The sequence below is a fragment of the Paroedura picta genome, chromosome 6 (assembly GCF_049243985.1).
Source record: "Paroedura picta isolate Pp20150507F chromosome 6, Ppicta_v3.0, whole genome shotgun sequence".
Classification (NCBI taxonomy): Eukaryota; Metazoa; Chordata; class Lepidosauria; order Squamata; family Gekkonidae; genus Paroedura; species Paroedura picta.
Genome location: NC_135374.1, coordinates 15702851 through 15728641, shown reverse-complemented (window position 1 = coordinate 15728641; position 25791 = coordinate 15702851). Strand labels below are relative to the sequence as shown.

Genomic DNA, 25791 nt, shown 5'->3' with positions numbered 1-25791 from the left:
TGACCCCTCCGCCTCCGGGGCTTGGCGGATCGCAGGCGGGCGGCCAGGCAGAGGGGCGCGTCCGCCGCTGGACAGCAGACAGGCGGGCAGGCAGCCCAGCAGGGCAGGGAACCTCCTCCGACGGTCCCGGGCAGCAGCGGGCGGAGCTCCGGTGGCCGGGCCGGAGAGGCGGCTTGGGCGGAAAGGCTCGAGGGCCGCCGCCGCCGCGTCTCGGGCTGCTTCGGGGGGCTCTGCGAGCGGGCGAGGCGCAAGGGCTCCAAGCGCAAAGAGAGCCTTGCCCGGCTCGCCGTCTCCAGCCGGATCCTTCCGGGCTCCTTCGCCCCGGACTTTAGACGATTCCCAGCCGGGTTGCCGCCCGGCCCCTTCGCGGATTTGCGGGCGTCTCGCTATGGGACAGGCCGGGTCCCGGGGCTCGGAGGGGTTGACCGGGAGGCATTGGGGGGCCAGCCCAGTTTAGCCCCGGGGCGACATCGGCTTGGTTGCCCGCCCCGTCGAACCAGAGGCTCGCTATGACCGACATGAAGGCCACGGGGGACAGCCGGGCTCGCGCCTCCTCCGGCGACCCCCGAGACGGCTCGCTCCTCCTGCGCGCCGCCCGCCCCTCGGAGCTGGGCTCCTTCCGCAAGGAGGCCGTCGAGGCGCTCGACCTGTCCCTGGAGGGGCTGCTCTATCCCAAAAGCAGCGACGATGAGGAGGAGGAAGAAGAAGAGGAGGAGGAGGAGGACGGCAACGACGCCGAGCCCAAGGCGCACCCCCGGGAGGAGGAGAGCGCCAGGGGTAACTCCGCCTCGATCCGGCCGAGCGGCGGCTCCGCAGCGGACAAGGATGCCTTGGACCGGGTCCTAGACACCTTCCTGGCGCCCGCCGCCTCCCCGGCCAGCCCCCCGGCCGCCTGGCCCTTCTTCGGCTCCGACGTCGCCGACTTCCCCGGCGCGCTGATGAACCGCCGCGGCCCCGACGGCAAAGCGGACGCCGCCTCGCCCGCCAACGCGACTCCCCTCCTGCCGCCGCCGCCGCTTTCCCCGACGGCCGCCGCTTCGCCCTGGAAGGCAGCGCGGGACGCCGACGGCGCCGCCTTCAAGAGCCCCCGCGGGAAGGGAGCGGCGCCCGCCGACGCCTCCAAAGGCGAACCCGCCTTTGCGCCGCGGGACCCGTCGGATATGGAGGCGGCGAACGGCGGCAGCAACAGCCTGGCGGCCGCCGCGCCGTCGGAGCGCGCTCCGCGGGCCGGCGGCGACTTCCTCAGCATGCCCCTCCTGCCGCTCAACTCGGCTTACTTGGCCGCCCGGACTCGGCAGCTGCTGGACGTGGAGGAGTACGAGCGGGGCGGCCCCTTCGGCGGCCCGCAGCCGCGCCTCGCCTCGCCGCCCGCCTGCGCCCTGCCGGACTTCGGGCCCTACGCCTACTCGCCCAAGGAGGGCCCGCCGCACTACCTCTTCGCCGGCGACTTCCAGCCGGGTCTCAAGATCAAAGAAGAAAGCCTCGGGGGGGCGGCGGGGGCGGCGGCCCCCCCGTCGGGCCAACACGGTGGCGGCGGCGGCGCCTACTTGGGCGGCAAAAGCTCGCCGCTGGCTCTCGGCGTCCCCTGCGCGGACTACGCGGCCCTGAGCGCGGCGCCCCCGCAGCCCAAGCCCCCGGGAGGTGGCGGCCCTCACGACGCCTCCTCCGTCTCTTCTTCTTCGCTGGAGGCCGTGCTCTACAAAGCCGAGGCCGCCGCCGCTGCAGCCGCCGCCTCTTACGGACCAGCGCCTTGCAAAGCCTCCACCAGCTGCATCGTGGCCCGGGACAGCCTGCCGTCTACCTCCAGCACGGCGTCGCCGGCCTTGTACCAGCCGCTGGCCCTGCACGGCCCGCCGCCGCTGGGCTTGCCGCCCGCGGGCATCAAAGACGGCTTCCCCCAGCTCTACCCACCGTATCTCAGCTATATAAGGTAGGAGGGGTGATTCCTCCCCCCCCCCCGTCAAGTTTATTAGGGGCTGCTTAAAGGACTTTAGGCGGATTCCTTGCCTTGCAGACCTGAAAGGTAGGGTTGCCAGCTCTTTGTTGGGAAATAGCAGGGGGTATTTGGTGGGTGGGGCCAGGAATGGGCGGGGTTTGGGACGGGGAGGGACCTCGAGTGGCGTATAATGCGGTGGAGACCGCCCTCTAGAGCAGCCATTTTCTCCAGGGGAGCTGGTCTCTTTAGTCTGGAGAAGAGCTATAATTCCAGGGGATCCCCAGGTCCCACCTGGGGACTGGCATCCCTCATTAGTCAACTTTAAAAGAAAATGCCAACTTGCATGGTGGCATCCAGATGTGGGTGGATCTGGCACTGTAGGATCCACCAGTAGGATTTTCTGACAGGGAAAGGCAAGAACGGAACAATTGTGTGTGTTCAGTCAGGTCCCTTCCCTCTGATGGTGGCTTTAGGATTGCGGTAACAATATACCATGTCTGGATGCAGCCTGTACTGACGTAGCCTGGATACGGATGACTTTGGGGGAAAACTAGCGGAGAGGTGAGAAGGCCCATTGTCGATTAAGAGCGCAGATGCGTTTGGCAGATCCTGAAGGATGCGCAATATAGCCGTGATGCTACCTTTGGCTCAGAGCAGAGAAGGTCATTAACAGTTCCTTTCTGTTAGGATCAGCTTGCCTTGAAATTAGGATGCTTTGGGCTGATCCTGCATTGAGCAGGGGGTTGGACTAGATGGCCTGTATGGCCCCTTCCAACTCTATGATTCTATCATTCTTCTATGAAATGACTGACCGCTTCCGGTCAACCTTAGTCCATTCAGACCTGTGTGGTCCGCGAAGGGGCAGGTGACCTAAGTAAAACCCCACCCGCAGGTGACGACACTGGTGTGCCAGCAAATGAAAGGAAAGCAGGGTTGTACTTGGCCGAATGCATGGGGAGCAAACCCAGGTCAGCAGGGTCCGGAGACGGGGAGTCAGCCCTGTCTCCCATGCTGACGGCTGGCCGAGGTTGCTTGCACGCTCAGCAAAATGTTGTGGCATGCTGCTGTTCGGTGCCCTTAATGATTGGGTATTCAAGGCCTGTGACAGGTGCTCCTGGGACGAGGGCAGAAGACGTCCCCAGCTGTGTTGCCTGAGGCCTGGCTTTCTCTACAAGGGCCCATTCCGCACACATAGGATAATGCACTTTCAGTGTGCTTTGGCAGCTGGATTTTCCTGTGCGGAACAGGAAACTCTGCTTCTAAAGTGCATTATTTATTGTATGCGGAAGAGGCAGGATTTTGTGAAATCCTAGTGTTTCTTGACCGCCCTGGAAATGTTTCCTGAAGGGGTGGGAGTTAATTAATTTTCTAACTTGTTTAAAATTTGTTAAACATTGATCAGGTGATGTGAGCGCATATGGTCATGTGAACCTGCCCCTCCTCCCAAATTGGCCAGCGATGGGCCTGGAGGGGGTGGGAAGGGGAGGGGCCTAGCTGGGCATGTACACAGCTATGCTTCCCAGCCACATTCTGCACGATTGCACCACTTCTGGGGTTTCTTGAAGATTGAAAAACATTTCAGGGGTTTCTCAATGGTAAAAATGTTGAGAAAGGCTGCCTGAGGACCTTGAAAGGAGAGGTGTGTCTAATGTTGATGACTTACCCACCTTTAACATCCTGCAGCCTTGCACCTCTGCAGCGGAAAGGCTAAATGAGAGTTGCAAATTAGTCTTCCTTACTGTTGCCACTGATAGGTCAGGAAACCTTTAACGTGGCTGTTTTGTTTTTCCAGGCGCACACATCTAAAACAGAGGAAAGCCTGAATCAGGGTTAGTCAAACTGCGGCCCTCCAGATGTCCATGGACTACAATTCCCAGGAGCCCCCTGCCAGCATTCGCTGGCAGGGGGCTCATGGGAATTGTAGTCCATGGACATCTGGAGGGCCGCAGTTTGACTAACCCTGGGGGGCAGGCCTAAGCAGGGGCAGAATCCTGTTGAAGACTGCTCAGTGGACCTTATTGCCAGGGAAATGTTTTTAGGACTGCACTGTCGTTAACTGGTGAGGTCTTCTCCTCGTAGACGACCCAGCCGTTCACTTCCACAGTGTGGCAAAGTGTGTGGTGTCAAAAAAGAAGAAGTGAATTCCGTAGCGCCTTAAGGCTAACAAAATTTGTGGTAGGATAGGAGCTTTTGGGAGTGACTCATGAAAATCCAGATTTTGTTAGTCTTCAAAGTGTTACTGGACTCTTATTTGCACGATTACCTATTGATTGGGAGCACAGGCCATGAATAAGTTACAGTCCTGACCGGTCTGTGTAATTAATTATAACGAATGTTCATTGCAGTCTTTTACATGAGGATTTTATTGTTAGGCACTTTTTGTTTCCACAGATTATTTTTTCATTAACAGGGGAGGGGGCTTGTTACAGACAAAATATCTTTTCTGTGGCAGTCTGTACTTCCCCAGAAGTCCCCCCCATACACACACACAACAGAGTCCATTTTAAAAGTAAAGATTGTTTAGATTAAATTTCTTCTCACAAAAAGGGCAGCATTCATTCTTGCCAATTATGGATAGAGCTGCTAAAAACTAAGCCTTTCATAAAATGGTTACCATCTGGAAGAAGGCAAGGAGTAGTTCCTGTTGGCAACAGAGGACAGGGCCCTCAGTAATAGGTTTAAACTACGTGTAGAATGGTACTGGCTAGATATCAGGAAAAGTTTTTCACATAGTAGTTCATAAGTGGGATTGGCTGCCTAAGGAGGTGGTGACCTGCCCCTCGCTGGCAGTCTTCAATCAGCAGCTGGACAGGTAGTTCTCATGGAGGCTTTGGGATGATCCTGCATCGAACGGGGTTGGACTAGATGGCCTCGAAGGCCCCTTCCAACTCTAGGATTCTATAAATTGTGAAGTGATGACATAGAACTTTGTATGCGTTATGAGTAAATCCAGATCACTCTATCAGCTGTAAATCTGGTAGTAGTAAATCTGGGCCTGCCAATAACATGTTCACACTTCTTGGTATTCGGGCTAAGTGTTCTCAAAGGAGAATTCCAGCCGATTCTTGTGCGTTAATAGGGAAAAGCAATTTAACACATAGAATAAAATATTATATTTTGCGCTTTGGGGCTATCAAATAGTTGTAAGCAACCATTCCAAGGATCTGGTGATTGGCACCCAACAAAATTAAGAGAAAAAAACCCTTCAAAACTCTGCCATTAAGGGAATACTCTGTAGCCACCCAAACTCTGCATGTGCATTCAAACGAACTTTCAGAAACTTGTAATCTTGAACAGCATTATCTAGCAAAAGATGAAAATGGGAATGCTAATTAAAAAATGGGATATTAAATCATGCACGTAGCAGTTTAAGGCTATAACAGTGACTGTTCCTTCAGCAAGCAGGTACTATGAGTTGGGTCCTACCAGCTAGGGGTAGTCAAACTGCAGCGCTCCAGATGTCCATGGACTACAATTCCCATGAGCCCCTGCCAGCTTCTGCTGGCAGGGGCTCCTGGGAATTGTAGTCCATGGACATCTGGAGGGCCGCAGTTTGACTACTCTTGGAAGTAGAACATTCCCTGACTCCTTATTCTCAACTCCTCTCCCACATTTTGTGCCCTGAAAAGGCTATACTGGGGACCCATATGGACAACGAGGTCCGTGCGGTGGGTTGGGGTGGGATGGGGCTGGGGGATGGAGGCAATTCATCTAAGAAGCCCCTCTTGTGGCAGTGGAGAGGAATTAGGATCCATCGGTGTATTTCTTGTGGGACGATATTGTGAGTGAAACATTTTAGCAAGCCGTAAGCTGATCGGAAGATATCAGAAAGAGACCTCTGTCTGCAAAACAAGTCTTTCTCCTACTTGAGCTGCGTTCCGATTGAGCGATAGTCCTCGGATATGCGTCAGATGAATTCCATTGAAGTCAGTGGAGATGACCTGGCAGCATTTAATTGGCTTGGAACTTCTTCGGACAGTGATATTTAGAGAGGAAAGGAGGAAGACTGGTGCTCCCATCCAAGCCTACCATGATCGGAGGGGAAGAATACGTGTTTGGGTGTGAGTGGACTTTTGGGAGGTGAGGTTCTCTTCCCCCCCCCCCCCAACCACTGCTATATGTCCTACTTGATACACCAACTAGCAGAACCAAGTCAGAATGGATCATGGTTTGGACCACAGAAGGTGTGCTACACCTTGAGAACAATTGATGTGGTAATTCTGCTTTAGAAATAAGCTTGTGAGGTTGTAGTTAAAGGGCGAATGTTTTAGAAACTATTTTACTTAGCAGTGCTGTCCGTTTGGGGTGGTTTAATCAGTCGGTCCAGCGGTTTATGCTTTAGCAAATATATCTGGGGACCATGGGGAATTTGAGGTGAAGTGGGTTTGGTTTTGTCAGGTTGTTGTAACAGGGAAGGAAAAAGAAAACCCAAAAGACAGTCTTTCTTTTTAACAAGCGCCAGTTTTTGTTGACCGAAATGCAGGTTCCCTTGGGCTTGCTTTCGTAGCTGACATAAATAACTCAGCGGAAACTTTAGTAGTATGCAAAATGTACGTTGGTTAATCAATCAGAATTCAGATGAATCATCAACTAGAATTAATTTAACTGTTTGACGGTCCTGATGGTTGTGCTGGGCTGATTATCCTCCAGTGGATCCTTCCGAATAGCAAATACATTTGACATACCTCTATTTTAAATTTGATTATTATTATCAAGTGGTGGGATTTCAGAGTTCTTGAAATAGAACTTCCTCAGTTCTCAGTAGCAGGGTCAGCACTTCTAGATGGCCCCCGGCCATATGCCTCATGGAACAGCTGTCTTGCAGGCCCTACAGCAGGGGTAGTCAACCTGTGGTCCTCCAGATGTCCGTGAACTACAATTCCCATGAGACCCTGCCAGCAAACGCTGGCAGGGGCTCATGGGAATTGTAGTCCACTGACATCTGGAGGACCACAGGTTGGCTACCCCTGCCCTACAGAACTGATTAAGTTCCCGCAGGGCCCTGAACTGTTTTAGCAGAGCATTCCACCAGTGGGGCCAAGGCCAAAAAGGTCCTGGCCCTGGCTGAAGACAATTGCACCCCCTTTGGGCCAGGGATCCTAAACAGATTTTAGTCCACTGGTCTTAATGCTCTTTGTGGGATGCAATCTAGCTGCCGTGCTTCAGACCAAGACGTCCTGTGCAATAAAATGCACGGGATTGCTGAATTCCAGAGCTGTTCTGCTCACTTTAGGTGAGAGAGTTGATTTTTGTATTCATGGGTGGCTAGGCAGTCTTCCTTGACGTTCAAGCAATAGTCCTCTCTGGACAAGGTAATCCCATAGGTCTCTTGGATGTTGTGCTCCTGTGAAGAATTGCTGACTTACGAACCCTCTTCCTTGCCTCCGTCCTCCTTGAAACGGATTATCGGTTCGTGCAGGGCCTGGCAAACTGGCTACTTGCTGCTGTGGGTTAGAGGAACCTCCACGTTCAGAGGCAGTAAACAGAGTAGCACTTGTACTTACCTCATTGTCCTTTTGACTTGGAGTTCTTGAATAGAGCAAGAGTCAGCCCTCTTGCAGGAAATCACTACCACGGCTGACCATGTAGCAGCTGCTAAAGTAGAAGAAGAAAAAGAGTTGGTTCTTATATGCCACTTTTCTCTACCCAAAGGAGGCTCAGTGGCTTACATTTGCCTTTTCCTCTCCCCACAACAGACACCCTGTGAGGGAGGTGGGGCTGAGAGAGCTCTGATATTATTGAAGAAGAAGAGTTGGTTCTTATATGCCGCTTTTCTCTCCCCAAAGGAATCTCAAAGCAGCTTACAATCTTGTTCCTTTTCCTCTCCCCACAACAGACACCCTGTGAGGTGGGTGAGGCTGAGAGAGCCCTGATATCCCTGCTCAGTCAGAACAATTTTATCAGTGCCGTGGTGAGCCCAAGGTCACCCAGCTGGTTGCATGTGGGGGAGTGCAGAATCGAACCCAGCATACCAGATTAGAAGTCCGCACTCCTAACTGCTACACCAAACAAGCTCTCAGTCTCAAAGTAGTAATCTACTTTACTGGGGGCAACATTTGTGAAAGTCCTGGGCCTCCACACCCTTGGCTGGCCTTTCAGAACAGCTGGTTGGCCATTGTGTAAAACAGTCTGGGACTAGATGGGTCACTGGCATGGCTCCTCTTATCTTTATTTATTTTTATTTTATTACATTTTTGTACCGCTGTCCCGTGCAGCTCAGGGCAAGTTTACTGTGAGTGTTCACGGTTCATAATTCACTATGACACTAATTCAATACAACAATACACTAACGGATTTGAACTCATAACGTTACAAACATTACAACATAGTCTTATAAACTGTGTAACGTTTCAACCATTAACTGCACAACTGTAAGTGCATTCTTTGCTGAGTGTGTGGCCGGGTCAGGAGTCGCCCTGTGCAGAATCTGTTGGGTGCAATTGATGGTAGGGAGGGTGGGCTTCAGGGGTATCTAGTGATGTTTCATTGGCCTTGACCAAAAGCTTGGTGGAAGAGCTCTATTTTGTAGGCCCTTGTCAATTGTGTGTTAACTTTCTAAGCATGGTGAGAGCTAGTTACCCAAGGAAAAGACTTCCCCTTTCAGCATTGCCGGTGAAGTCTCTTTGTGATTCTGTTTATTATTGGTTAACGAAGGTCATTGCATCCGGCCCTCTCAATTCCTGGCAAATAGATGGGGAAGAAATGGAGGTAGTGACAGATTTTATTTTCCTGGGCTCCAAGATCACTGCAGATGGGGACTGCAGCAAAGAAATTAAAAGACGCTTGCTCCTGGGGAGGAAAGCTATGGCAAATTTAGATAGCATCCTAAAAAGCAGAGACATCACCCTGCCAACAAAAGTGCATTTAGTCAAGGCTATGGTCTTCCCAGTTGCAATCTATGGCTGTGAAAGTTGAACCATAAGGAAGGCCGAGCGTCAAAGAATTGAGGCTTTTGAACTCTGGTGCTGGAGAAGACTCTTGCGAGTCCCTTGGACTGCAAGGCGAACAAACCGGTCAGTCCTAGAGGAGATCAGCCCTGACTGCTCCTTAGAAGGCCAGATCCCGAAGATGAAACTCAAATACTTTGGCCACCTCATGAGAAGGAAGGACTCCCTGGAGAAGAGCCTAATGCTGGGAGTGATCGAGGGCAAAAGAAGAAGGGGACGACAGAGAATGAGGTGGCTGGATGGAGTCAATGAAACAGTCGGTGCTTGCTTAAATGGACTCTGGGGAATGGTAGAGGACAGGAAGGCCTGGAGGATCATTGTCCATGGGGTCGCGATGGGTCAGACACGTCTTCGCACCTAACAACAACAAGGGCCAAATTAGGCAGTGCAACAACTTTTCTTTCAATAACAAACTCTGAGTTTGAGGGGGTGGTGTTGAAGAGTAAAAGAGGCAGAAGTGGCCTCAGCCTGTGCATTATTCTGTGTATCTGCTCATCCCTCATTTGTTCAGTTCTAAAACTGTTAGGAAAGTAAGGTGGAGGAAATGTGTAGAACGGCGATATCGGGGGGAAATGTTCACAGTCCAAGTAGTTCAGCTGTGGAGTCAACTGCCAAGGAGGGGGTGAGCCCCCCCTCACTGGTGGTCTTCAAGCAGCAACTGGACAGATACTTATCCTGGATGATTTAGGCTGACCATGCATTCAGCAGGGGGTTGGACTAGATGGCCTTTAGGACCCTTCCCACTCTAGGATTCTATGCAAAGCCTAGGATCAGGTAAGCTACAGACAGGAGCCTTAAATCAGACCCCCTTCTCCCTCCCACCCCCACCCGGATTATATCTTGGGACTAGGGAAGAAATGCGTTTAAAGGGACAGGCCTCTAGCCTGGACTGAGACATGTCACAGATGTATAATTTTAGTAGGCTTGTTGAAGGATACTTCCAAATGTATTTGTTCCCATACAGAACAAGCTTTTGTGAACTGTTGAAAGAGGATCCCACTTCTAGAGTTTGTATATTTTATTGTTAAACTTGTGAGGCACATCCTGTTTGTTTGGAGTGGAATGTTATTAAGTTCATTATTTAAAGCAGGGGTAGTCAAACTGCGGCCCTCCAGATGTCCATGGACTACAATTCCCAGGAGCCCCTGCCAGCATTTGCTGTCAGGGGCTCCTGGGAATTGTAGTCCATGGACATCTGGAGGGCCGCAGTTTGACTACCCCTGATTTAAAGGTATCTTCATAGAGTGAGTCCCACCAGGTACTGCTCAGGATTCGGGGGGGGGGGGAGAGCGGTGGCAGGTGGCATTGTCAAGGAATCAGGAAGACCATGCATTTTGGGGTGGGTGGGAGATTTCCTTCTGTTACAAGAAAAAAAACTATTTGAAAGAAACCCTGGAGCTAACACAGGGAAGCCCGCTTGACCTCAACCAGGGCCAGAGCTTTCTCCATCCTGGCTCCCACCTGGTGGAACGAGCTCTCAGGAGAAATCAGGGCCCTGATGGAATGAACAGTTCCACAGGGCCTGCAAAAGGGAGCTCCCATGCCAGGCATTTGGTTGAGGTCGACTTGAACCACCACTTCCCAAGGGCCCTCCCCCTGAGCCTCCCTCCTATGGCACCCACTGCAGTTCCACCCAACCCACTGGGCTATCGATATGCATTGATTTAATGTTCTCTGTATTATTCTATTGTTCTATTACATTGCTTGCCAATATCACTGTATTATTGTTATAAGCTAAGTTATCTAAGTTTCTGTTTCATGTAAACTGCCCTGAGCCTTCAGGGAGGGCGGCATATAATAGATAGATAGATAGATAGATAGATAGATAGATAGATAGATAGATAGATAGATAGATAGATAGATAGATAGATAGATAGATACGTTGCTACGTAACCCTTTATTTTTCAAGGGCTATTGAAAGGGTTCATTAGTGACTCGGGATCAGTAATACATTATCAGCCCTTGCAAAAAATTAGTGTATTGCTATGCATTGGAAGAGCCTCTTGTGGCGCAGGGTGGTAAGGCAGCAGAAATGCTGTCTGAAGCTGTCTGCCCATGAGGCTGGGAGTTCAATCCCAGCAGCCGGCTCAAGGTTGACTCAGCCTTCCATCCTTCCGAGGTCGGTAAAATGAGTACCCAGCTTGCTTGCTGGGGGGTAAACGGTAATGACTGGGAAAGGCACTGGCAAACCACCCCGTATTGAGTCTGCCATGAAAACGCTAGAGGGCGTCACCCCAAGGGTCAGACATGACCTGGTGCTTGCACAGGGGATACCTTTACCTTTTACCTTTATGCATTGGACAGAAAAGGAATTTCCTTTACAAACCAACTGTTTAGGGGAGAGGTGGTCTATTCAGTCACCTTTCGTATTAACCCAGGAAGCTTTTGACGGTTCCCGCCGATAGGCTGTTCTTGGTGTTGCTTCATTCTCTTACTGTTGGGCTGCTGCATTTTCTGCCCCCCTCCCTTTTGTACAGAACGCCTTCTGTTTTAATAGCTTCGCTGAATGCTAGAACAACTTCCATTTCCTTCCCTCCTTCGTCTAGGTCCGAGGTGGACGCTGGCCAGAGCCCTCAGTATGGTTTTGAAACATTGCCTCAGAAGATATGCCTCATTTGTGGGGATGAGGCCTCAGGATGTCATTACGGAGTCCTTACCTGTGGCAGCTGCAAGGTCTTCTTTAAGAGAGCGATGGAAGGTATGGTGAGAGCTCTTTTTCTCTGTAATCCATTCTAATAATGCATATATGTTATAAAGGATTAAATCTGAAGTCCTTGTCAGCACCATAGTTGGCGTTACGCATTTAAGACGGCCTTTTTCAACCTGTTGACAATGGAGGAGCCCCTGAAATATTTTCCAGGCTTCGAGGAACCCCAAGAGTGGTACCATGCCCCTTCAGAGAAGTGGGGGCAGAAGTAAGATGTGGAAGCCAGGCTGTCAATTCATCAGTCATTTACCATTTCCATTGTGGAGAAAGAGGCTAGGCCTGTAGTGCAACTGGGGAAATGGCCTCCAGTAACCTCCAATGACCTTGCCCTGCACATAAGGATCTGCTTTGTGGGTCCAAGACCAGTTGTAATTAAAATATGTGTGTAAATTGCCGTCAAGGGACAGTGAATTCTGGCAGTCCACTGGGTTTTCTGGATAAGTGGAAAAGAGAGGTGGTTTGCTGTTGCCTTTCTCTACAGAAGAATAAACTTTGAGTCCAGTGGCACACAAACATTTATACCCAGAGTTAAACTTTGCTGGTCTTAAAGGTGCCGCAGGACTGAAGCTTGGTTCTGTTGCTGGCTGTCTACCTGATTCTGCCTTCTGCAAAGTATTTCTTGGGGGGTCTCCCTTCCAAGTACCGCGATCTTGCTTAGTTTCCAAGATCTGACAAGATTAAGCTGTACTATACCATTCTGAATCCAATTAAGTAAATAACAAACTATTTAATTAACTTATATTTATTTTAAAAAAAACTCCCACCCACCTCTTTCACGATTTTATCAATTCCCTGTGACTTCCCTGTCTGTGGCCTTGCATGTAACCTGTCGGAGTCACCTTGCCCTCTTCCTACCTGACTAGTTTGCATAAGGAAGGCCGATGTGCATGCTGTGATGAAACCCACACACAGTCCTGGCACAGCACTGTGCTGGTTTTGGCTGAAATGGGTTTCTAGAGTGCTAGAGAATTCTATACAGAAATCTTAATGGTAATGGGCCAGATCCTGCAACTCTGTTCTGGAGCTTTCCTCTGCCTCGCTGAGCTGCTATCCCTTGGCGGAAGGCGCCTTGTGCCAAAGGACAGTTCTGTTGCCAGCGGCACAGAATCGCAGCCTGTCACCCCAAGTGGAATCTGGTTATTGTATCTTAATGCTGTTGTTTAAACACGTGCTGTTGTTTAAACACCCTTTCTGGTAGAGATTTGTTGATCTGGTGGATTTCAAGGCCAAGAAGGGGCTTGTAGACTATTTTGCACACTAAAATAGATTCTAAACCCTTGCACAACATGATAACATATGATACTTTCTTTATTAACATGAGACAAGAACTTCCTTTTCCAATGCATAGGAAGTTCTCATAAAGAGAGCACTTTTTTTGAGGCAGAAACGTAATTTTTAGCAGTACTGTGTTTGCCCTGCTACTGCTTTGTTTTGGGAATCACACGAGACACCTTCCTAGAAAATGCCTAGATTTCACTTGCATGCATGCTTATTTTGAAATCCCAGTTTGCATTATGGTACTGCAGAGCAAGGAAGCCAGTGTGCTGACAGTGGCACTTCCGTTCGATTTTTCGAGTGAAAACATTGCCGATCGGCAAAAACGCCGTGAGTTAAAATGCATTCAATGTGGGCTGGAGGGTGGGGTAGACGGCCACAGCCTAAAGTTCTGAATTGGACATAGATGAATATCCAGCAGTGAAATACACAGAAACATAATTACCAGTCTCCTCCCAACTGCTGATGGGCTGAATAGGGGGGAAAGCTATAGCTTAATGCAGCAGGCAGTTTCTGGTGACGGTTTGCCTTGAGTCTGTCTTAACAAGCAAATCATAGAATCATAGAGTTGGAAGAGGCTATACAGTCCATCTAGTCCAACCCCCTGCTCAATGCAGGATCAGCCCAAAGCATCCTAAAGCATCCAAGAAAAGGGTGTATCCAACCTTTGCTTGAAGACTGCCAGTCTTCATATGCATCATATGCATTATGGCCCCCAGGAACACAGGATGCTATGAATGCATGACTGGCTCTCCTGGTTTGTGATTTATTTACAAGTGGGGGAGGGGAAGGTTGCCATGTTCCCCCGGACCTCTAGATTGGGAAACCCCTGGAGATTTGTGGGTAGAGCCTGGGTAGGGCAGGGACCTCTGTGGGGTACAGGGCCAGTCTACCCTCCAAAGCATCCATTTTCTCCAGGGGAACCGATGTCTGCAGTTTGGAGATGAGCTGTAATTCTGGGAGCTCTCCAGGCCTCACGAGGAAACTGGCAATTGTGTGTTAATTTTCTAAGCATAGTGAGTGTTCACGAAGGTAGGCTAGTGCCACAACGCTATCCCACCATCATGGGAGTGAAAAAAATGTCCTGTTTGACTCTGCAGCACTGTGAAGTCCTGTGGAGCTGAATAAGAGTGCTGTGTGGCCCTTCTGGGATACTGTAGGCAGGAGAGGAGCCAGGCCTAGTAGGCCCGGCTCTTCCCTGTATGCATGGCCCAGCATGGTTGCTGATGACACCCGTGTTGCAAAACGGAACACTTAAGAATCAGTGTTCCCTTAACGCAGGTCATCCCAGGCTCTAAAGTGAGCCAGGGCCGGGAGGAATTTGGGCTGACAGCAACATCATGTGTCAGCAGGAATTTGACCCACTGCTGTGTGAACTGCTGGCCTGGCTTATCCCTCCCGTGCATAATTGGTCCTTCTGACTTTTCTTTGAGTTCCTTTGAACTCCCCTGATTTTCTTTGAAGGCTGGTACCCTTTACTAGTAACTCAAGCCTTTGTCCTTAGAAAATTCAGTTTTTCTCTCTAGCAACTGAGGTTTCTGAAACAAGTTTTTTTCCACTCCAATTTAAGGAAATCTTCAATTAATTTCCCCCTTTTTAACTGAACAGGAATTTCTCCCCTTTCCTGTGGCTTAATTTGAGAGTACTACACCACTACCCAAATCACCCTGCCATATATCTTTCTGAGTTCTCCCAACTTGCTTTCAGTCTGTGCTGAATTCAGATTATTAGTCAAGATTCGTGACTAATTTCTCCTCAGAGAAATGCTTAGTTTAAATAGCTAAGTCTTCTTTCCATGTAGACTTCTTTCAGAATCCTCACTAAAGCTTTCCTTCAGCAATATAGCTCTTGTTTGGGGCAGCCTGTCATTGAAGCTCTCTACCTCAGTGACGAATTAACCCTTCGCGTTCTGGTTTTCTCATATTCCAGTACTTTCAGCTCAGTGTTTAATGTCCTGTCCGTTACACCTGCCTTTCCACCAAGGCTCTCAGGATAGTATACAAGCTTGTCCTCTTCTCCATTTATCTTTACAACTCCATGTGGTACGTTCAGCTGAGGGAGTGTTACTGATCCAGAGTCACCCAAGTGAGCATAACTGAGTAGAGACTTCAATTAGTCTGATGCCATAACCACTACTCCATATTATCTCAGGGTTTCATCTGAAGACAGCTGAGTAACCACAGTAAAAGAGTGGTTTAGATCCAGCAACGTTACGTACAAGTGAAAACATAAATGGATTTAGCACAGTTTCACTGACTCAAGATCTTGTGTAATCCTAGCACTTCCCTCCCTATATATTATAGTTCTCAGGAACTGGATACTCAACATTTTGGATAGTCAGAAAGATAAGTGGGATATAATTAGTTTGATGTACCACAAGCAACTATTTTTTCCTTGCTTTTCTGTTTGTATGAGAGCGCTAGGGCAAGTGAAACTTTTGAATGGATCCAACCCAAGATATGCTTGTGCTACTATCAGCATTGTTTTTCTTTCTTTTAGAGCAGTGGTCCCCAACCTTTATTAGGCTGGGGACCGGCAGGGCATCGGGCCGCGCCCGCAGGGCCCGCGGCCACGCCCACACTTTGGGCCACGGCCGCGCCCGGCCGCGCCCGTGGGCCGCGCCCGCGGATCGGGCCGCGCCCGCGAGCCGTGCCCACGGATCGGGCCGCGCCCGCGAGCCGCGCCCGGCCGCGCCCGTGGGCCGCACCCGCGGATCGGGCCGCGCCCGCGAGCCGCGCCCGTGGATCGGGCCGCACCCGCGGACCGCGCGGGCGCGGCCTGCACGGGCGCAGCCGGCCCTGATTCCCTCTCCCCGCCCTCCCGCAGTAAGTAGCTTCCCGGGTTTTTCACTGCGGGGGTTTTTTACTGCGGGGGGAGGGGCGGGGAGAGGGAGCCGCGGCCCGGCGCCTTGGCCTTTGCGGCCCGGCGCCGGGCCGCGGCCCGCAGGTTGGGGACCACTGTTTTAGAGTATCTGCTTTGCGATAAAGAGTTATATCCCATCAAGGGTCCGTAAAAGGATATTTCCCCCACATCCCTGTTCCCTTAACAGCCAATTTTTACCCCTGGTAAGATAATATCTGGTGCTGCAAGATCTCCATGAACAGAGTAGGGAGGGTAAATTGGACAACAGAGGGTAAATTGGGTGGAAAAGAGAGGATGGGTGTTTTGGATTGATTTCTTCTACTCACTTCTCTCACTCTTCCCCCCCCCTCTTTTTAACCTCCACACTTTGTTAAACTACAGCCATTAATGTGGCAATTTTTTGTTTAGTGTCCGAAGGTTTACACAGTGGACGTCAAAGAGCACACAATATTTATATGAATATTGTAATTAACTATCTGTAAACAGCATTCACTTTTAAGAACGGACTTTGAATCTAGTTATAAAATAAATTTACATAAATGAATAAAATATTAGCCTTTTCAACTTTACCTATTAGAGAGTTCTCTTACAGGTGTTATGATTCAAGTGGGTGTTGGTCTGAAGCAGCACAACAAAACAAAATCAGAGTCAAGGTGTTATGAGTTAGGCTCACAGGGTGGAGAAAAGCCCAAAGTAGCCTTCACTAGATAGTATTCCTACTGAAGGAGTGAATAACAATGGTCCTTGCTAAGCACCAGCATAGTGCAAAATTCAAAAGACCTTTGCTAAAACACACTCTTGAGGGTTGACCATTAACCAAAGAGTGTCAAGTTAAGTGCATTGTCATGTTTTTGAAAAAAATATTCCCCACCCCTGTTACTTCTGTATGTAAAAAAATATTCCCTACCCTGTTACCTCAAAATGACAAGAATCACAAGATGTCATAGTCCCATTGTATACGGCACTGGTCAGACCACACCTGGAGTACTGTGTGCAGTTCTGGAGGCCTCACTTCAAGAAGGACGTAGATAAAATTGAAAGGGTACCGAGGAGAGCGAAGAGGATGATCTGGGGCCAAGGGACCAAGCCCTATGAAGATAGGTTGAGGGATTTGGGAATGTTCAGCCTGGAGAAAAGGAGGCTGAGAGGGGACATGATAGCCCTCTTTAAGTATTTGAAAGGTTGTCACTTGGAGGAGGGCAGGATGCTGTTCCCGTTGGCTGCAGAGGAAAGGACACGCAGTAATTGGTTTAAACTACAAGTACAACAATATAGGCTAGATATCAGGAAAACATTTTTCACAGTCAGAGTAGTTCAGCAGTGGAATAGGCTGCCTAAGGAGGTGGTGAGCTCCCCCTCACTGGCAGTCTTCAAGCAAAGGTTGGATACACACTTTTCTTGGATGCTTTAGAATAGTGGTCCGCAATCATTCTGAGGCCGCGGACCGCTGTCATGGGGTGGGGGGAGAGGCTGACCCGGGCCCCCGCGCACAAGTGGCAGCCCCGGCGCAAATGCGCATGCGCGGGCGGGGAGAGGGAGCTGCGGGCCGGCGCCGAGGCTTTCGCGTTCCAGCACTGGGCCGTGGCCCGGGGGTTGGGGTCCACTGCTTTAGGATGCTTAGGGCTGATTTTGCGTTGAGTAGGGGGTTGGACTAGATGGCCTGTATGGCCCCTTCCAACTCTATGATTCTATGATTCTAGTGCAGTGGTCCCCAACCCGCGGGCTGCGGCCCGGTGCCGGGCCGCTAAGGCCTTGGCGCTGGGCCGCGGCTCCTTCTTCCCTCCCCCCCGAAGCTAGAAGCTCGCTAGGCCGTGAGCAAATCGGTTGCCAAAGCGGCCAATTAGCTTGCGGCCCAGCAAGTTTCTTATTTCGGGACGGGAGGGAAGAGAAGCTTGCCGAGCCGCAAGCTAATCAGCCGCTTTAGCGGCCTATTTGCTGGCGGCCCGGAGGGGCCGGGAGGGGGTGCCGCAGCTTCCGGCATGGCAGCGGCGCAAACGCACATGCGCGTGCGCGGCAGTCTGCACATGAGTGTTTGCCCTGGAGCTGCCGCACGTGCACGGGCCCCGGGCCGCCCTCCCCCCCCCACGCCGCAGCGGTCCGCAGCGGGCGAAAGCTTGCGGACCGCTGTTCTAGTGCACAGCATTCCTTCTTTACAAACTTTGGAAGTGAGGATAGCTGGCCTCCTGCTATAAGTAACCAGTCTCTTTGATGAAACTTGGACGGGGGGCAATGTGTGGGCATCACATATTTCCACTTCCATCACTTACTGTAAAACCGGGACATAACGTGCTACGTGCTCCATCATTGTGCAGAATGCTAGAGTGTCCACCATCCATTGTTTCATGGGAAATGAAGTAAGGGTACCACGATAGAGCTGGCACACCAGCCCTCTCCATTTCCTCTGCGGGGGTTTTGGTTGTGGTCTGGCAACCCTACTTGAAAGGAATGTTGCAGTTAGGGCCTAGGGCTCTGTACAGGGTTGGGCGCTTTGGCTTTAAAGTGCAAAACAGCACAAAAACAAACTCCCTGCCACTCAGCTATTTTGCACTGCCTTTTGCAGTCCCTTTACACTATAAAGGGAAAGCAGAAGACAGAATGAAATATGGCAGCCAGCAGAAGGGTGAGTTAGAGTGTATCTTCCCTTCCCTTTTTCTGTCCTTCCACCTTTCTACTGATTGTAGGGAGCTGCTGCCAGCAGAAAAGAAGGGTGGGAAAATCTCCTGGGAAGGGACTTCACTGCTTCCATTTAAACCCTGCTTTCTGCTCCCAGCAGCTTTTTGGAGGGAGCAAAAAGCAGGGTTTTTTAAATTCTTGTTTTCTTCTCATCTCGGAAAGCCGCAGGGAGCGGAAAGCAGGCATGGTTTTAATGGTGCCTACAGTGGTTTAAATGTTTAAACTGCCATTTAAACCAATCCATTTAAACCAATATGCAGCTGAACTGTGAGGAATGAGTACCCAGCTTGCTGGGGGGTAAAACGGTAATGACTGGGGAAGGCACTGGCAAACCACCCCGTATTGAGTCTGCCAAGAAAACACTAGAGGGCGTCACCCCAAGGGTCAGACATGACTCGGTGCTTACACAGGGGATACCTTTAGCTTTATAGTATGAATAATTTCAAGACCTGAACTCCCTGTTTTTATAGAGATTTCTTTAAGCATATTACATCTCTTTAACCGTAGTGGCAACAACAAAACCTTTTAATTTTCTAATACACCAGTGTGCTGCTCCGCTGAGTATCAGATTTGTATATATATTTCCAAGTCTTCACTTCCTGGATTTTATTTCCACACAGGAAAATTTACAGGAAGAATGATTCTGATAGCACACTGCCTAATACCGTGTGGTGCTTTCTGTAGTCCAGCGCTCTTGTCGGTCATAGGTTGGACTGGTTTGAATGGTGTGTTGAGTTCAGCCTAAACAGAGATTGCAGATTGTTGGTGCAGAGTTCTGCCTTCAGGAAAGATGAGAGTGGAAGATGACTTCACCTTCCCTCGCTAAACATAGACTAGAACCCCAGAGCTGGAAAAAATATTTTAGATTCCTAAGCGGCAGTTTCAGATTTATCACAGGACTGCAGTAATAATTTGCATTCCTAAATGGCTCAATGAATTTTTGAGCAGTACAGTCCGGAAGGAAACTATTACCTTTGTAAGCCCATTAAAGCCAGTGGCCTTAGAAGGATGTTTAAGGGTCCTTGTGTTGATGTATGCATCTCGTGTCACAGCCAAAACATGGCCACTGAGGTGGTCCCTCAGTGTGAAGGTCCCAGATGTTTTGGGGCTTTAAAGGTTTAAACTGAATTTGACCTATAGGCAGCCACTTTAAGACAGTCTGCATATGTGAAAACCAAGATATTCCAGTAAAAAGCCTGGCAGCTGCATTTTGGACAATATGAAGTCTCCAAAGTGCCTTCAAGGGCAACTCTCCACAGAGCAAATTGTAGTAGTCTATTCTGGAGGTGACTGTAGTGTGAGTCACTGTGGCCAGGCTGAGACGGATAGGAGACCAGCTGATGGGCCTTGTGCAGATAGAAAAGGGCCTGCTTCACAGCTGTGGACACATGCTTGTCCACCATTAGAGAAGTACCCAACCAGATCCCCAGACTCTCCACAGAGTCCACTAATGAGAGTTGGACCCCAACCAGAACTGGAAGTTGCAGCCTCCCCCCACAAGCGAGGTGATATTACCAGGCGACAGAGAGAGTCACCTCTCCATCCCAACCCTTGACTTCTTCAGTGGTCTCCCACCCAAGTACTAACCAGGGCTGACCCTGCTTAGCTTCTGGAATCTGGTGAGAGAGGGCTCTTTGGGGCTATCCAGAGGAGGGTATGTCAGCATGCCAGCTGTTATCAAAAATGCAAGCAAAGTCAGCTACTTTTGAAAACATAATGAATTTGAACAAGGCAACATGCAAAGGAAAGACAATAAATGTTTTCTACGTCAGATTGGCATTTATTGCGGCATGACAGTAGTAAATTCAGAGGAGGTACCTTGTTACTTAAGGACCACCAGGATATTTAAATTAGCTTGGTCGTGATACACGTCTGATGTGATTTTCAGCGTTCCACAGTATTATCCCTGTTAAACTCAAGTGTAATTATTTCCAGGTTGGGGTGACAGGGTTTGTTTGTCTCCGGAGTGTAAAACCTGTTTGTGATGGAAATTATATGCCAGAATTTGGGGGGTGGGGGGGGGGTGGAACAGGGACGGGAGAGAACATACAAATATGAAAACGTAATAAGATATGTGCCGCCAATCTTAGAGGAAAGGAAGAAAACGCTGAAATCAATAAGGAAACTACAACATGGGAACCTTTTGTGAGTCTGAGAGATACAGCAGGATGCGCTAGCAAAGGAAATAAGGAGAAAGAGACGGTGGAAGAGGTTGAATGCTAGAAAAAGGTAGATTGGTATTGATCCAAGAACAGGATTAGGCCATCCGGCAGAGCTTCGGCTCCAAAACTTTATACCCCCCCCCAAATGTTGTTTCTCCCAAACGCAGGGATTCCTAACCATAGGTCCATGGACTCCCAGGGTTCTGTGGGAGCTCTGGAGGGGATCAGTGGCCTTTCCCCTTCTGCCGTAATAGATGGCCTCAAGCTAGGGCACTGGCCATTTCTATTGCTCCCCTTCCCCTCCTCCTGAGTGTGAATTCTTTTGTAGTTTCTGTGCCTGAGTGGGCGGAGCCTGCATGCCTACTCCCACCTTAAACCACCTCCTGTCTTTCCCCTTCCTCCGTCTTCCTTGAGCCCACCTGTTAACATGGGTGGTGATGTCACTTCCCGTGACATGTCACTTCTGAGGGGCGTGGTAGGGAAGTGTGGCCAGCTGATACCACTTCTGGGTCTCCTTGAAGCCTGAAAAAATTATTTCAGGGGTTATTCTACGGTCAAAAGATTGAAAAAGCCTGCTCTAAGGTGCCACTGAAACTCAAATACTTTGGCCACCTCATGAGAAGGAAGGACTCCCTGGAGAAGAGCCTAATGCTGGGAGTGATCGAGGGCAAAAGAAGAAGGGGACGACAGAGAATGCAGTGGCTGGATGGAGTCAGTGAAGCAGCTGGTGTGAGTTTAGATGGACTCCGGGGAATGGTAGAGGACAGGAAGGCCTGGAGGATCATTGTCCATGGGGTCGCGATGGGTTGGACACGACTTCGCACCTAACAACAACAACAAAAGGTGCTACTAGACTTGAATCTAGCCGTTCTATAGCAGACCAATGCAGCTAGCCTCTGAAACAGTTGTAAAGGAAATAACCTTTGCAAATGGTTTTTATGGGAATCACTGTTTCCACAGGGATATTCTTCACTCTTGTATATCCTTTCCAGCCATCAGTGGGTGGTATTGGCCCGGAAGCTTTCTCTATAGGGTTACAAGCTCTAGATTGGGAAATACCTGGAGATTTTGGAGGTGGAGTCTGGAGAAGGTGGGGCTTGGGAAGGGGAAGAAGATCAGCGGGGTATAATTCCATAGAGATGATCCTCCAAAGCAGCCATCTTCTCCAGGAGAACAGAACCTGGTTGTCTGAAGACCAGTTGTAATAGTGAGAGATCGCCAGGTCACCCCTGGAGGTTGGTAACCCTCTCTCCACATAATCAGCAGGGTCCTGACACACAAGCGTTGCTGATCCAGTTTAGTCTCCTCTCTGATGTGGCTTTTCTGTGTCCACCATGCCTAATGATATTTTAATCTATTTTGTTTCTTCGGTTAATTCAGTTATCGGCCAACATCTGTGTACTGTTTCTTGAAGTTTTATTAGCTCTTATTTCATTTTGGCCCCCTGTTCTTATCTTTGCATTGGCACAATAGAGTGTGTGGTTCGTTTTTGACAGGGGAGAGTTTTATGTTCAGCGCAATCGTGTTTTTTAAGGTGACAGAACAATACCATGTTTGGGAGCTTTGCATATTATTGCCATTGGAAACCAGCCTAATCTCCTTGACACAGGAACTTCCCAGTTCAGTATTTACTCTGTAACCCAAAACTAGAGTGAGCAACTATTTTTAAAAAATGCACATCAATGCTCCCACACCAGAATTTGGAAAACTGAAATAATTTCTGAGTTTATATTCATATTTTGGTGAATCAATGCGGCTAAAATCTCAGTTTATAAAGTGGTAGATGGAGCCATTGCTTTTGACTAGTTCAGTCCAAAAATAGCTTGGAGAATCCCTCCTGGGGAACCCAATACATACATACATACATACATTCATTCATTCATTCATTCATTCATTCATTCATTCATTCATTCATTCATTCATTCATTCATTCATTCATTCATTCATTCATTCATTCATTCATTCATTCATTTCCTACCGCTATCAAGGACTGTCTTCTGCTCTCCCCTAATATAATGACTGGGAGGCAGGGGGAAGATTGTCTATGGACACTGGAACACAGCCATTTTGAGGTCCCATGTAGATACCATGCTTTCCTGCCTAGCAGCCAATTGTAAGTTGTTTATGAACACATGGAGCAGAATTACACTTTGACCGGGGGGGTTCTTGATTAAAAATTTGGTCTATATGGAGCAACAAAAAGTTTCATAGAACGCAAAAATAGTATTGTAATATATATATTTTAATTTCAACATAAGTACAATTTGCCAGGTACCCCCAGATGTCCCTCCAAAAGTGGGACAATCTGGTCCCCTTAACCTAGGTGTAACTGAGTGGACCAAGACTGCATCCACAAATCATTGGCTATTGCAGTATTGTTGCTGTTTCCGTGGACTGAAGGGAGAGGAGCAGTATGGTGCCACAGGGTTTGGTACTGGGTCCAGTAATTTTCAACATTCATAACAGTGATTTGGATGAGTGGGTTGACCCTAAACTGGGAGGAGTAGCAATAGAGAGTTCAACAAGATCTGAACATGCTGGGAAAGTGGGCAAACGAGAACAAGGTGCAATTCGATAAGGAGAAGTACAGAGAAGTACATCTTAGTCACACAGATGAGAAGTACTGATACTGGATGGGAAATACACTTCTGGGTTGCATTGTGCGTGAACAAGATCTTCTACTCTCCAGGAGACCCCAAAACTAGTGCATGCCACTCTGAGACCGTTTACACACTGGGAACTTCACTGCCCCAGCTCCTTTGCAGGAGCACAGATTGGGGACAGATGAGGCGCACGGGGCCAAATGCTCCCCCTTGTGGGTGCTGGAAGAGGTGGGGCAACCTGCCACGACTAAAACTCCAGCCTGCAGCCCAGCATGAAACCTCCAGTACGTAAATGGTCAAAGTTGCAAAAGTTACTGGGAGACCTTAGGTGAGTCCCCATCTTGACCTAATTTACCTTAGAGGGCTGTCATGAGGCCGAAATGAGGAAGGGAGAACAGTGCGTAGCATCATGTACTCCTGAGGGGTTAGATCAAAATGTGGTATTTCTGTAGGCGGGAAGGGATTTGAAACAATACTAGCATACATTATAACAATTATCCCATCTGTACACAAATGAATTGCTGCTAGAAAAATCTTTAGAATTGCACAAGTCTCATTTTAGAGCTATAAAAGTCATTCTCATGGCTTTGGGCCAAATCTGTTATCCCCTAATTCTGAAATTAGCCAGATATCTTGCATATCTTCCCCCTATTAGTCATACATTCTGCCCTGGAGAGATGCTGGAATTTGAATGCAAAGGTCAGAGAACTGACAGCTTCCCCTTAGCTCCTGCCTTCTAAATGCATGAATTTTAGTCTGGCAGGATTTGGCCACATGTGCAGGAGAGACGGGCGCAATTAGACCTCTTGATATGAGAATGATTCAACTGGGGTTTTAAAATTTTTTTGAGTTGAGTTACTACCTACAGTTTGGGGGCAGAGGACCATCTCTCTTAATCACTCTGCTGAGACAGTCTCCAGCGGGTGGCACCCTGAGTAAGATAAACAGCTGCCCATACCTGTCACCCTCTCTTGTGGCTTCCCACCTGCTGGAAGAGCCTGCCTGACCAGGGCTGATTCTGCACTTACTTTGTTTATTATGTTGTGGATCCTGCGGAATTTGTATTAATTTGAACTCGGGTCTTCTTCTATCCCCCCCCCCCATTGAAACAGAAAGAGTCCTGTACTTGATTGGGGAAGCTCAGAAAGGGGGGGGGGGAATAGATAACCATAATCCATCAAGCTGAATGTAGCCGTGTATGGTGAACTGTCAATGGTATGGTAAGTAAACTGCCTGTATTCACTGGGCAGGTAGGCAGATTATCCCTCAACCTTTTGACCATGGAATATTTTTCAGACTACGAGGAACCCCAACAATGGCAACATATCCCTTCAGAGAAGTGATCTTGGAAGTAAGATTCAGCAACCAGCCAATCACCCAATGGGTCATTTAATATTTCCATTGTGGAGAAAGAGACTAGGCCTGTAGATCAAAAGTGACGTCTACTGATGCCAGCAGCCTACCGAACTTCTGGGAAGGGCCACATAACTCCTAGGGAGCTCTCACCTAATCTCAAGGTTCCCTGGAATCCTGGTTGTGAATCTCTGCTCCAGACCCATGGGTAGAGACAGGTATTTCATAGCACCTGTTACTTGAGATCCTTTAACTGGAGTCTGTAGTCTTCTTCAGAGGCTATGACCAAACTGGTAATCTTCTTAGACTGCTCGGTTCTCTTAATGCTGTGGACGTGCAAGGTCACCATTGTGTGTGAATTGGGCATGCAGAGTTTCTATATATGCAGAACGGAAGCTGCACCTGCACGGATAATCCATATTGTCCAGTTCAGACAAAACAGCAGCCATGCATAACAGAAGAAGAAGAAGAGTTGGTTCTTATATGCCGCTTTTCCATACCCGAAGGAGGCTCAAAGCAGCTTACAGTCGCCTTCCCATTGCTCTCCCCACAACTGTACCACAACAGAATAAACAAAGTAAGTGCAGAATAAGCCCTGGTCAGGTGCATTGCAGGGCCCACACATTTTTAATATGGGCCTAAGGACCAAGCTTCATCTGCCTTACATCAGATTTGTTATTGGACTGTACTGATTTGTTATTGGACTGTACCACTTTGGATTGCCAAGGGGTGGTGAAGTGCTTCACATTGCCCCCATGTAGTCCGAAAGAGGAAGAGACCTGAAAAAAGTCACTTCTCCGATGGCTCTGGGTTGTATTATCACTTATTATCAGACCAGGTGAGAGTGACCTTCCGCATTATCAGTTGCAAATGGAAGCTTAACCTCCTGGAACGAGGTTATTAAAAACAATTGAATGGCACTGCAGCCGGTTCATTCTCTTGTGTGCCGGGAGGACTGAATGATTCACAGCCTTAGGAAAACCAAAGACAAATGAGGTACAAGACGTTAACACTCCCATGAAAAAACAAATGCCTGAGATTCTTCAATATTTTATTTGTGAAAGGGTTCTTTCCAAAAAGATTGCATCTGTGACCACAAACGCTGAACTCAGAAGGGCTTCGTTCTGTAAATATGTATAGGTTTGAGCTACATAGGTCAGTGATTCCTCCCAGTCATCATAAATAGGACTCTTGTGGTACCTTAAAAGACTAGCATTGTGTTTTTTTTCTAGTATAAGCTTTTATGGACTGCGGCCTGCAGAGGTAGGAGTTG

General features: G+C 49.0%; 1 protein-coding gene across 3 annotated transcripts in view; it reads left to right on the top strand.

Moving 5' to 3' along the window:
- The first annotated feature begins 378 nt into the window (after positions 1-378).
- Positions 379-25791, top strand: part of PGR (progesterone receptor) — a 63804-nt gene continuing 38391 nt past the window's right edge. The window contains exons 1-2 of one of the 3 annotated variants that reach the window (XM_077341503.1): positions 379-1930; positions 11430-11581. In XM_077341503.1, the coding sequence (XP_077197618.1) occupies positions 510-1930; positions 11430-11581 (1573 nt within the window). In that variant the 5' untranslated portion in view covers positions 379-509. Of the gene's footprint in view, positions 1931-5877; positions 6017-6130; positions 6151-11429; positions 11582-25791 lie in introns of those variants that run through there. The other 2 variants (XM_077341504.1, XM_077341505.1) reach the window with 2 other exon arrangements.